The sequence below is a fragment of the Lates calcarifer genome, linkage group LG19, assembly GCF_001640805.2.
Source record: "Lates calcarifer isolate ASB-BC8 linkage group LG19, TLL_Latcal_v3, whole genome shotgun sequence".
In the NCBI taxonomy this organism is placed as follows: Eukaryota; Metazoa; Chordata; class Actinopteri; family Centropomidae; genus Lates; species Lates calcarifer.
Genome location: NC_066851.1, coordinates 7,293,840 through 7,307,157, shown reverse-complemented (window position 1 = coordinate 7,307,157; position 13,318 = coordinate 7,293,840). Strand labels below are relative to the sequence as shown.

The window sequence follows — 13,318 nt, the reverse complement described above, 5'->3', positions numbered from 1 at the left end:
CTTCTGCCAACTGTGTTCTGAAACTGACAGCAAATTGAATTGACTTAATTTCTGATGATTCCTGGTTCTTTTCACACTCATCTCTTTACTTTTCACACAACACCGCATAGAAACATGTTTCAACAATATAACACAATTCAGCCTAAGGTGATTCAAATTATCTTATATTCACATATTTTCAACTTTTCTTACAGAAATCTTTCCTTTGTCTGTCTCACTCACTGTGTAAATATGCAGATGTACAAAGTTTTAAAGATGTCACTTCGATCTCTGTGTTACTGCGATGGATATTTCTCACTATTTTTTAGAATTTTTACATAAGTCAATCACTGAATCGAAAAATAATCAGCAGATTAATTCATGATGAAAATGATCATTAGCTGTAATTCTATACAATAGAGTGATTAAAAAAATATAGCACCACCTCAATCAACTACAACAGTAAAGTTCTGCTCACACCATAAAGCATGAGTAATTATCATGTCATGATATAATATTTAATAGTGTAATAGTAACAGGGGGCATTTTTCTGCATTAAGGACTTTTAACATTAATAGTAATTAATAGTTAATTTTCATGATTTTACTTCCATGTTTGCATTTAAGTATCATTTTCAATGCAGGACTTTAACTTGTACCAGACTATTTTGGCAGTGTGGTATTAAAAGCACCTGAAACTCCCTCCACCACTGGTGTTGATATATCAGATTTAAATGACTGTATGAAGAAACACAGCGCTTGTAACGATGCACCAAAACAACTGAGAGAAATTATATCATCACATCTTAGATTAACAGTACTACACTGGCCTTTACCATTCGATCTCTAGCGTTGCCGTGCGATTTGGTCCTCTGCAGCTACCATACATATCTGTAAAACATTTTCCGATTATATAGTGAAAAGAAGAGTATTTTAAACTGTAGTTCTCTCTCAGCATGTATGACTGTGATTTTCTGTGCACCTCAGAAGGGAGGTCATAATGCATCACGTGAGTATTTTTTCAAAGCCATGCAGCCGGGGTTAGAGTTCAGTAAATACTGATGATGTCATCGTCTGAAGATGGCTGAAGGGTGAGAGTGAACTCGCAGTTTTAATTTTAGTTTAAAAATATAATATAGCGTAGAGCACCGAGACCGTGAACATATCGTGTTCCATGTTGTGTTACGTATCTGATTAGATTTAGTTTAATTATTTTGGTCTAACGCTGTATTATACAGCCTCCGGAATCAGTTCAGGAAGTGCATTTGTTTACCAAAACACAGCCTGGCTAGCGTTAGCATAGCCTGGCTAGCTGTGGTGTAGAGCAGCTGAAACCACGCAGTAACCACAAATAGGCTGTATATTTGGTTTATTCTTACAGTTAGTATTGTTGTGTAGCCTTAGCAGTCGGCTAAGGCTACACAGTCGTCATATTAACTCGTACTACACTGATAACTGACGTTAGCTAACTCGTTTAGCTTGCTAGGCTGTGTGTGTAAGTTAGCTAAAAATACATTGAGAAAGTCAGCTGCTGACAGTCTTAACTTTGGCCAAACTGACAGACCTTTTTTGTACCTTTGACAAATGTGCCAGTGTCTTGCAGTTGTGGTGTTATGTTTGCGCATTTCTTGCCTGTGCAGAGTAGCTAATGTGTGACTGTGTGTATGCTCACAGAGAAGGCTGGTGGGGAGGCTGGCTTCAGCAAAGCTTCCAGGCCGTCAAAGAAAAGGTAATCCACGTCGACATCGTGATAATGAGTACTTCTTACTCTATTTTTAGCAGCTGCTCAACACTTACAGCGCTGATGTCTCTCACAGGAACATTTCATCAACTCCACTCATCTTTTTAGTGTTTAGATTTCTTAAAGGTGTTCACTGGATTTATAAAATAGCAGTGACAATTTTGCAAACGGCACACAATATCCACACAGTTGGTATAAAAGGGCAATGGAATTTAGTGAATCTGCTGTACTCTAGAGAAATGTCAGTTAGATTGTGCCAGGAAAAAAAAACTGGTGCAGCACAGCATTTATAAGTAAACAAGAAAAACTGGTCCCAGCTGTTTGACAGCTAGTCATTTACAATACATGGAGGTTGCTGTTCCTGAACTCAGGCTGCCTGAACTATGTTGCAAAGGCAGTGAACTGCCTTTCTTGTTTTATTTCTGGGTTACATTTTTACGTACATACACATTTAAGTGAAACAAGAATTTCTCAGTGAGGAATCTTGGTCTTGATTACTGGACTCTCTTCTTTACAGTCATCTGAGGCCTTAGAATTCCTAAAGCGAGACCTGACAGAGTTCTCCACTGTGGTGCAGCATGACACAGCCTGCTCCATTGTGGCGACAGCCACTGCTGTCAGAAACAAACTTGCAGTAAGTTGAAGCCTTGTCTTGGATGTTTCTTTATCTCAATATCTCTTGACAGTGTATCTGTGTTACTGTTATATGTACAGACAGTAACACGAATGTGTATTTTTACTGCTTTCCAGGTGGAAGGCTCCTCAGAGACCACAGAGAAGGTGAAGAAAAGCCTCTCTAGTTTCTTGGGAGTCATAACAGACACACTTGCTCCACCCCCCGATAAAACCATTGACTGTGATGTTATCACATTGGTGGCGACGCCAGCAGGGACCACAGAGGTTTACGACAGCTCCAAGGTTAGCTGAAATATGGACTTTAGAGTTACCAGTTATTGTGACCACTTTACAGAACCACTAAATGATAAGTGTCTAAATGATCAAATGACAGAGCTGAGCACTGTCATTGTGCTCTGGCCTGGTGTGATGAACAAATGAATGGAAAACGTTATTGGTTAGTTTCTTTGAAAATATTTAACAATGTGTTGATTCAGGGCTTATTTAGTTTTGTTATAAAAGGCTACAGGACTAAGGAAATCAGCACATGATATGCTTGTAGGAACAAAACAACCACAGCTAAGAAACTCTTTTCCCTGCAGGCACGTCTCTACAGTTTGCAAGCCGACCCTGCTACATACTGCAACGAGCCTGATGGTAAGAGTACGCAGTAAAGTAGGTGGCAGTTGCTGATACTGTGTTTAGTATTTTAGCTCTCTAGTTACTCCTTATCTACACCGAAGCATTTGTTTTTCTTTTTGCTGCTGTAACAGTTAGGATTGTCTAATCTGACTTCAAAAGCTGCCTTTTTTGCCCATTGGGAAATTTGAATGAATTGTGTTGGCTGGATTTGTGTGGTGTCTTATTATTTAATTCACCAAAATAAGTACTCATGTGTACATGTTTATCATGGTAATTGTGGGACGGGTGGAGAGACAGGTGGGTTAATCTACATTTACTTGTTCACACAATTTTCTCTTATTTGCATTTAGGTCCCCCAGAGCAGTTTGACAACTGGCTGTCCAGCTTCAGTTTGGAAGATAAGAAAGGAGAAATCTCAGAGCTTTTGGTCAACAGTCCTTCTATACGAGCCCTTTACACCAAAATGGTATCTATTGTTGCTTTTCTCAACACTTATTGTTAAAGGGCTTAGCTTGTAGTTTTGTTTTAAACCAGTAAATCAGATAAGAACTTTTTTGTTTGTTTTTTTATCTACAGGTGCCAGCAGCTGTAGCCCATTCAGAATTTTGGCAGAGGTATTTCTACAAAGTCTTCCAGTTGGACCAGGTAATCATGCTGTTTTCTGTACTGTCTACTAAACTGCAGACTATCCTCTATATGTCAAGTGTAGTTTCCCCTTTTTTCAATACACTGTCTTTGGTGCCACCTGCTGGCCAATTTTAGGGCAAGTATGGATTGTTATTTTATGTAGGAAAAATTGTTCACATGCATCAGATCAGATGATCATATGACACATTTAATTGAAAAAGGTATTGTGATTTGGTCTTTAAAATGTAAACATTTAATCAATCAAGTGTATTCTAATAAGCATTTACAGACCATTTCATCAACAAATACCAACTAAAGCAGATCTTGATCCATCAATCCTGTCTCTGTGAGGCTGACTGCATCATATTGATTTTTGACACTGTGTCAGTGACGTGTTGTTTGAACTCTAAGGTTATTGTGTGTGAGTGTGAAGCCTGTGGTGGTGATATGTTTCATTGCATTATTCATTGCATTAGTTTTTCAAGGTTTATGGCAGGAATGTTGGAGAAGGTGCCACAGTTCCTCTGTGGATTTCAGCTGATTCATTGTCTTCTGTCTAACTCCAAGATTTTGAAATCAGACCATCTATTGTATTGTGTATTGTCTTGTATCTGAAGATATTGTGGTTCTTTATGACTGGCTATATGTTTGGGCCCATCGTCTCAGAATATGGTGGATCAAAACATCTAAAGTACCTAAAACTCTTGCACAGTATTTTGTATTTAAAAAAAAACAAACACCACAACAAGTGTTCAAAAGGAAAAGCAAAGTACACATAAAGGAGGTGCAGAATCTCAGCTGACTTTACATTTTTTAATGCAAGGAATAATAAATAAATCGGTGATAGACACACATTGAAGTTCTTGCATAATTCCAAATTTAAAGTTCACTCTGACTGTGTATTTTAGGAGGAGGCAAGGAGAGTAGCGCTGAAGCAGAGAGCAGAACAGACGGCACACACAGAGACCCTTGGCTGGGAAGAGGAAGAGGAGGGTATGTTTGTCTCAGTTTTAAATGAATATATATGTGATAAACTTTACTAAATGTCACTTACGCTGGCTCTCTGATGTTCTTGCCTTTTACTGTCAGATGATTTCCTTGGCGCCTCGTCGCCATCTCAACTCAACTTCACACCCCCCCTGGATAACAGCCTAACCCAGCTGCCCGCAGCCTCGACAGCACCCACAGGAACGACACTGCTGAGCCCCATCCTGTCTCCAAGTGAAGAGCGTGACACCACCCTCTCAGTTAGCAGCGACAGCGTCAGCCTGCCCACGCAGGTGGAAGTGAGGCCAGAGCCTGTTGCCACAGAGCTGGCCAAGAAACTGACAGAAGCTAGTTTGGAAGATATTGTTGTAGACGAGACACAAGAAGAGCAGAGGCCTGGAAAGAGTGACTTACCTCCTGAGGCTCAAGTGGAAGCTGTAACCCAGCCAGAGGTCACTGTTGATGGGGCATCCGTGAGGACCCCTGCTTCTAAACCAGAGGCAGCAAAGGAAGAGGGGCCACAGGACCTGAGAGTGTTTGAGCTCAACTCTGACAGTGGGAAGTCTACGCCCTCTAACAACGGCAAGAAAGGTATAGTGACTTGAGGATGTTTTTCTGTGGGCAGTGAGATTCTTACTGTTCCGGTTTGGGAGTACAAATCTAAACAGGATTAAGTTCAGTGATATGGTTATGAGTTTTCCACTAAATAGGCTTAGAGGAAGCAGGAGTGTGAAGGTCACAGAGAGTTCCAAATTTGTCTTTCCCCCCTCCAGGGTCCAGCACAGATGTGAGTGAGGACTGGGAGAAAGACTTTGACCTGGACATGACAGAGGAAGAAGTCCAACTGGCACTCTCTAAAATAGAAGACCCTGGAGAGGTTAGTGTAGAATCAATACTATGCTGAACATGAGGTTAATATATGAAACGTGGGGATATTTTACTAACCCCTTTTTCCCCATCTTTTACCAGCTGGATGAAGACTGGGAGAACTGGGACTGAGAACCGCTGCAACACGAACTCTGTCCCGCCATTAAAGCTAGTTCTCGGCAGACGAACCATGCTTAACGTGTTTTAACTCTTTGTCCACACTGTCACCATGTCATGATTGTCAGTAGGGGATTTTTCTGGCGGGTTTGGACCATATTGGGAAACCTGTTGAAAAGAGCAACGGGAAGACCAAGGCAATAAGAATTAGACTGCTCCGTCAGCTGTCAGTTTAGTGCAGATAGGCCGTTAGCGAGGGTTATAACTCAGGTCTTGGTTATTTCCTGGAGTAACTTCTGACTTAGAGCCTATGACACTAGTAATAGACAGAGGTTGTTATCATTCTGACCTTAAAGCTTGGGGACACACAGTGACAAGTCAGAATGTGAAATGTTTCGCAACAGCAAGAGAGGAGCTGTTTTTCCTTTTTCTTTATGCCATTAAATACATCATGTGCGTTGCGAGTGTATTTCAAGTTGGGCAATGACTTAACTGCAGGCTGCACAATAGCCATAAACTGTAATGCTGCTTCTAACCTTTCTAAGATGAAATACTCCGCAAGTGATTTTTGAACGACGGTAATTTATTTGATTCCACCTGTGCCCCGCTTTCTTTCTTTCTCGTCTTTATTATGCAAGTGAATCTTCAAAATGAAAAAAAAAAAACAAACAAAAAAACATTTTGGCCTTCATTTACAGAGCACTTTTCATTTTGGATTCACTCCCAAATCTAGATATATGGCCTTGTAAAACACACAGTAGTGTGGTAATGTTATCCAAATGTTTTTGTTACAAGTCAGTCATCTGAAACACAACCAGCTAATATGTCATTATTAGTTCTTTCCCCCCTTTCTCTGTCATGGTGATTGATTTGAGCATATGAGCTTGTTGCAGACTACATGTTGTTTTTGTCATTTTTTTAAAAAATGTTTCACTTCTGTCTGTCTTACTTGGGTAGAGGAAGTTCATTAACTATCACTCATTAAGAGAGAAGTCATATTTGACTTAATAAAGACAACTGGTCCTGGTGACGTGATACTGGATTCTTTGGTTTGAGATTGAGGGTAGGATCTCTTGGTATTTACATCAATAGGAGACAATGACAAATCTGTGACGTTTTAAGTTTCTCTGTCGACCCACGTTTGGAACAAAATAGCTCAGCAGGCAGTGTGCCAAGTAGACAAATGAGCAATGTGGGCACGCTCCATGCTTTCATGGTTTTTTTTTCCATCATCTGTAATGTAGCTGAGAAAAAAATAAGCCTAGAGGTGTAATATTTATACTAAAATAAATGCTTAATTATTGTATTATGTGCTTTGGATTGCATGTCTGTGCAATAACATTATGCAAAACATTGTGCAGATAGTTAATGTTGAGTTGTATGTTTTTTGGTCAAGACATTGGCTTGTTCTTCAGGTTTTTGTGTTCTGACGATGTGTTGCATGTCTATAATTCTCGGCAGTGTATTCCCTTCAGATTCACACTTTGAACTAATCAGAGCTGTTCACACATCTGTTTTCAAAGCTGTCAGAGTTCTTTTTTAAGTCGAGTATTTCACTATATTTTTCAAATGATCGTTGTCATTAAAGGATTCATGGCTAATGGACTCAGCGTCTTGCATTACAAAATAATCCAGTTCGGCCATTTTGCTGTTAAAAGGAAAAACCTGTCTGGCATCAAAACTAGGCTACAAAAACATTATAATTAGTGGAGTATCTTCAATTACAGTGTGAGCAATGCACAGGAAATCACCACTCATACCAAAACACTTCACTCAAACCACCACCTAATGTGCTCAGCAACTCAGTTGTTTGTCTTTGACTGTGGAAACAACGGGTCCATTGATTTTTGAAATGTCACAGTGGAAGTAAAAACTTAAAAGATTTTTTTTCCCCAATACTACTACTTGATAACTACCAAAATAATATGTTTTAGAATATGGTCTCCTAGGAGATGACAGTACCTGAGAGGAGGTTTATTGCTATTCGTGCCCCCATACAGAATTACATAGCTGTCTGCGGGTGGGGAGTTTACAGAGGAACAGCACTTTGAACAAATACAGATAAGGATTAAAATTACAACTTTATTTATATATTACAACTTGTGGTTTGTTGAACTCTTAACTTTGTGCTCAGTTGTCATTATGAAATGTTGGAAAAATCCTCCAATTCCATACTTTCTCATAGTATCATACATACACTGTTCTGTATCAGCTGTTCCAACTTTTCATTGAAGCTGAGGTATAGTTCACACCAGTGATGGCTGCACCATATCATCACATGGAGATATTGTAGTTTTCCTGTGCATCATTTTAAACACATTCCCCCATAATTCAGCAAGGCATTTTTTGGTATCTTTGGAAACTTTGGAACCACAACTGAAAAAATACCTGCAGTTTTAAGAATGAGTCACCTGATGGTGCTGTTGGTCCTTTTGGGCAGCCCCGGTGACAACCTGCCACTCCTTTTCTTTCAGCTGCAGCATCCATCTCACAGACGTGGACTGGCCACATGTTTCTCTCACCTACCATTGTTCATCATCAGTTGCATTAATAACCTCATTTCTGAAATTTTCCTCCCGTTTTCAAACAGATTCTCTCCTAGATTTCCCCCTCAGTGGATGCCTCTAGAGAAGAGTCACTGAAATGTTGATTGGGTCTTTGTGGTGGCATCAGCTGGGCTAATGTAGGTCACAGTGGAGGGACACCTGTACGGCGTGCCGGCTCTGCAACATGGACGCTGCCTGTAAAGATGGCCACTGTCTACTGTCTACACACACACAGTGGGGAGGGTGTATGGTGGGTGTGGTCGTAAGCTGGAATGATGACAGTGGTTAGATGAGGTTGTTATTTTGATGCATGACCATCAGTCCATTCCACCGGTGTCAAGGCTAACATAGCATGGGTACAAAGGGCAATTCATATTAGATGCCAATCTCCCTCTGAAATTTCCACAATTTTATGGATGAATAAACACAACCTTGAACCTTGATCTCCTGCAATTATGTTGATGGATGAAATCAAAAAGATCAGCCGAATAAAATTTACCACTTTAAACACAAGAGCCTGTGTTTTTTGTGGCTGTAATGACACTACAGTCGTCTCCCAAGGACAAAATAACTTAACCACGTTTACCTACTTATTTCTTGATACGACTGCTCTTTTATTCTGAAACCTGCACCCTCTCACCCACGTGCTAATGGCTTGTGCATATGCTGCCCTAACCGGACCCCAAACAACACAGACACCATATACATTACATTCTTTCTTGCTCTGTTCCCACTCAGAGGCCTTAGTCAGCAGAAAGTCTGTAAAGGAATTTCCTGTTGAAGCCCACTGCTCCCTGGGCTTGGCGCTGTTGTGTGTATGTGTGTGTGTGTGTGTGTGTTTTACATTACCACAGGCTCTCACCAATGTCATGTACAGATCATTTCACCTTGGATGGACAATGGGGGGTGGAGGGTGGGGGGTGGATGCCAATCAGGCTGGTGAGAGAAATACTTCCCCCGTGAGGCTCTCTACAGCCACCCCCCTTTCCCCTCGTAATCCATCCTCGACCGAACGCTTCCTCTTTCTTTCTTTCTGCCTCTCTCTCACTTTCTCTCTCTCCTTTCCTGGTCCACACACGTGTACTGTCATAGATGCAAACCGAGTCTCATACACACACACACTCTCAAACACACACACAAATGCATACACAGAGAGAGTCAGGATGAGGTCATTGTCTTGAGAGCAAGCATTATTCTCGGCACCCTAAAGGGAGAAACCCTGTAACCCCTCTGCCTTTCAATAAGCACAAAAGACTCCCTTTGAGGGAGGAGGCAGACTCTTATGGAATGTGTTACCAGGGTTTTCTATAACGACTGGCCTCCAAATTCACACCCATTTCATGTGTGTGTGTGTGTGTCCCTGCATCTTTGTCCTTTCATGCAGGGTGTGTATGTTTTTAGGCATGAATTATGCTCTGTGTATTTCATTCAACTTTAACATTAGTGCAACATTTTGCACATTAAATTTTATGTGTGTGTACTTCATTCATCCTGACAGTTAGTTGTACTCTCTGCCTGATAGGAACTGACATCTATGTGTGAACTACATGTCCAACATAGTTTACTCTCTGCCACAAAGAGAGAAAATGCAGCCACCAGGCTAAGTGTTGATCCATGTGGGGGGAAAGGAAAAAAAAAAAGACTCTTGAGATGCCTCAGGATTTTTCCATGACAAACCATCGCCTTTCCCAATGTCGAGCGGTGGGAACTGGCCACTTTGTTTGTATGAAGCGGTGTCTGGGAGGAATGCGGGGTTTAGTTGGGGAGGGGACGGCAGGGGGAGAGCATGATAACTCCCACTCCATTCAGATTTATGGTCAAGACAGAGGGGCTCCTCTGGATGCATGTCAGGGGACTAGTAGAACACCGCCCCTCTACTCCAGGCCTGCCAAAGCAAATGTTTAGTCGAACAACCTCTCGCTATTCTTTACATCTTTCTCTGTCTTTCTCTTCTGTGTGTGTGTCTCTATCTCTCTGCCATCATATGGGAAAGTGAGCAGCAGTTGTCTTATAAAGTTTTTAAACAGCACATTGTGTGTCCATATTTCTATCGGCACTTTGTGTGAACAGGAGCTATGGTGGTATGTGGTTTTGTTTTAAACCTGATTATAAGCCAGAGTTCGCCATAATGACTGATTCTCAAGACTGTGTAGAGTCTGAGTCTGCACAGGTCTGCACACATATTATAGTATGAGAGCGGTCAGGTTTGAAACCTCTTGCTTTTTAAAGGGGTACTGGTGATTTACTTTTTCACTTCCATTAAAGCAGTAGTTTGACATTTGCAGAAACCACTTGGTATGGTAAATATGAAGCTACAGCCAGCAGCCAGTTAGCTTAGCTTGGCATAAAGAATGGAAATAGGAGGAGACAGCTAGCCTGGATATGTCTAAAGGTAACAAAATCTGCCAGTAAGCACGTTCCTTAAATTTGTGCTGGTTTTCTGGATGTTCACACATACCCCCCCATAAAACCACAATTTGTTGTTTTTAGATGTTATTTAGTGAGCTTTAGATCCACTAGTAGATATTTGTTACTTTTGGATAGTACCAGGCTAGCTGTTTCCCCCATCACTAATCTTTGTGCTAAGCTAAGCTAATCAATTCAAACTATTCTTTAAAGATGAAGACCTTGAGAGACTCTGACTAGAAAAAAAACCTGGAGAAACCCTGACTTGTAGCCTCTTGTATGGGCCAAGCTACAAAAAAATAATTTCCTATGCCACAACTGGATAGAGTCTTTTGTTTTATCCCTCCACACTTGGTATAACAAAAGAATCTATACAAAATACACCAGTTTGTAATACAGGCTTTGCATTATACATCTCCTACTTCAAGCTGAGATGACCCCAATGACATCATCAGGGTTACTGGTAAAGTGTCTCTTTAATTGAGCAGTGGATGATTCTTTGATCAGTTGGAACCATCACAATTATGTGAGATTATTATACTCTATATCAGACTGAAGGTCATCAGCACAAAGCCATGAAATGTGTCCTCTCCAGTTTTTTTCAGATAGAAATCAGTGTCTTTATATTTGTTCCTCAGATTAATTATTGTCTTTGCACAGCACTTGTGGCACTCAGCGTTAGAATTTCTTTTACACACTGAAATATGATGAGCTTCAGCTTTTTTATCCATTTAGTTTGGGTTATAATCATGCTTTAAATCTCTCAGCAGGTTCCCAGTGCTAATAAAAGATGTGTGAGTCATTTCACAGTGGGGTCAGATTTTTAAAACTCTTTTAAAACTCCTCAAAATTCTTGAGAAACCACCTATTCCCAGAAGAACCCAGCAGGCACAGTTGCACACAAAGCCCTCAGCCTCCAACTCAGCTGTGTTCATTTTATCTTTGTCTCCCATTCTTTTAACGTCCAGACCAACCACTCTGAATGTTCTGTTCCCTTCCGTCCCCTCTCCCTCCCCCTCTTTTCATTACTGTCCCAATCATTCGTTCATTCATTTATTCTCAGTCCTCTCCACTGCTCCAGGAAACCAACGGACCCATTCATCTCTCTCTCTCTGTCTCTCTCTGTCTCCCTCCCTCCCTGGTCTAATCAGAGGACCACACACTCCCTCCTCTCATCCGATGTCTGGTAATTGAAGGTGAGATTGTTTTGGTGGCGGTGGAGAGGCGAGGACGAGCCGAGTTTGACTGTGTGCAGCCATGCAAATTAGACTGTCAAAACTTCACGGTAGTCTCCATTATTCTATGAATAAAAGCCGACACTAGCTAGCCTGTTACATAAATCTGCCTTTTAAATTGCAGCATCCAAGAGGGAAATCACTGCAGAATGCTCCCTTGAGACGAGGCGAAGGGTCTGGTAAGGACTTTTGCTGGACTAAGTTTAGTAGTTCAAAATAGACCCGTCTCCCATACTTTCTGTCAGTGATATGATTTTTCTTCCTGTTTTTCAACATTTTCATTTTTTTTTTAGGCATACTGTTCTCCTTCATTGGTTTCATGATGTGACTCTCTACTTTTTAGCCATGCTGGTGGCTATGGCTCTGGGGATGCTGATGTTGGTCAGTTGGTCCATTTCATATCTCATTTGTTAAATCCACCAGCCTATTTCTTGGTTGGGAGCAGTAATTTTCTGAAGTCTTTGCTGGTGCCGGGCAACTGGTCCCGACCAAGAAGTAGTCTGGCACATTACTCCCCGTTAAACAGCGATTACAATGGCAGGCAGCTTAGTATTTAGCATACAGGCATGGGAATGGTGTCAAACCTCTCATCTAACTGTCAGCAAAAAACAGAATAGGTTCATTTCCCAAAATGTTGAACTTTAACATGAATTTCCATGAAATGTGGTCTATACATTTATTTCCCCGCTCAGAATGGATCACTGATGATCTCTAAATTGGTCATAGTGCCATCAATGAGTCAAAGTTTCAGTTTGTGCAATATTTCGGGTCATGACTAAATATCTGAAAAACTAATGACATTCTCAAAAGCCTCAGCTGAACTTTTGGTTGAATGTTGGCAAACAAAGAAAATGCTGTGCCAGCTAAACAACAGCATGTTATCTTTGTTACTGTGAGCATGTTAGCATTAGCATTTACAAACACAGAGCTGCTAGCTTAGTTGTAGACTGAATTAAACAAATAGTCTTCCAAAAATGTCTGCGTGTGTGTGTGTTCAGGTTTCACTCTGCCGATGCACAAATATCTACAGTATATCTAAACTCTTTTTTTCATAACAAAGACTCCTTAACTGGCCCAAGACAATGGCAAGTGGCCACTAGGATTTCATTATCTCTTCTGTCTGGAGTGGATAATGCATCTTTCCTCAGGCAACCATACAAAACAGCAACCTGACTGTGTGTAGAGGAGATAGAGAGAATCTAAGAGGTGTGTATGTGTTTGTGTGAGAAGTAAGAGGGAATAAGACAGGCCTGTGCTAATCCTAATCCTAGCCTGCAATTGTGTCCAATGTCAACCCCTGTGCTGAAAGTCATTTCTAGGTCTGGGCTTAGCCTTGGAAAAAAAAAAGGTGAAGAGCCTGTCTGCTTCCACGCCGCTGATGTTGCTGCTGGTCAGCCAAACCTGCTGATCCTGGCGCGGCTGCTGGCGACCCCTGGAGAACTCTCCTCCTCCACCGTCCCAATCCAGGGGATCCGATTGACAGTGAGAGAGTGCCATCTGCCCCTCGACAAGATTACACAGTGCACTGGGCCAAGAAATCCTCCAGCACAGCAGATT

General features: G+C 41.2%; 1 protein-coding gene across 1 annotated transcript; it reads left to right on the top strand.

Annotated features, from left to right (window-relative positions):
• Positions 1–965: 965 nt before the first annotated feature.
• On the top strand, positions 966–7,175 carry bsdc1 (BSD domain containing 1). Its single transcript, XM_018697841.2, has 11 exons — positions 966–1,069; positions 1,653–1,707; positions 2,237–2,353; positions 2,470–2,637; positions 2,937–2,991; positions 3,327–3,442; positions 3,553–3,621; positions 4,512–4,596; positions 4,693–5,181; positions 5,364–5,467; positions 5,560–7,175. Exons 1-11 carry the CDS (start codon positions 1,059–1,061, stop codon positions 5,587–5,589), a joined length of 1,299 nt encoding a protein of 432 aa, XP_018553357.1. The 5' UTR covers positions 966–1,058; the 3' UTR covers positions 5,590–7,175.
• Positions 7,176–13,318: the final 6,143 nt, after the last annotated feature.

What these genes read in the sequence shown, in the direction of transcription:
- bsdc1 (XM_018697841.2), top strand. An exon ending in TCCAGGCCGTCAAAGAAAAG is followed by an intron (nt 1,708 to 2,236) that starts GTAATCCACGTC and finishes TCTTCTTTACAG; the next exon opens with TCATCTGAGGCCTTAGAATT. An exon ending in CTGTCAGAAACAAACTTGCA is followed by an intron (nt 2,354 to 2,469) that starts GTAAGTTGAAGC and finishes ACTGCTTTCCAG; the next exon opens with GTGGAAGGCTCCTCAGAGAC.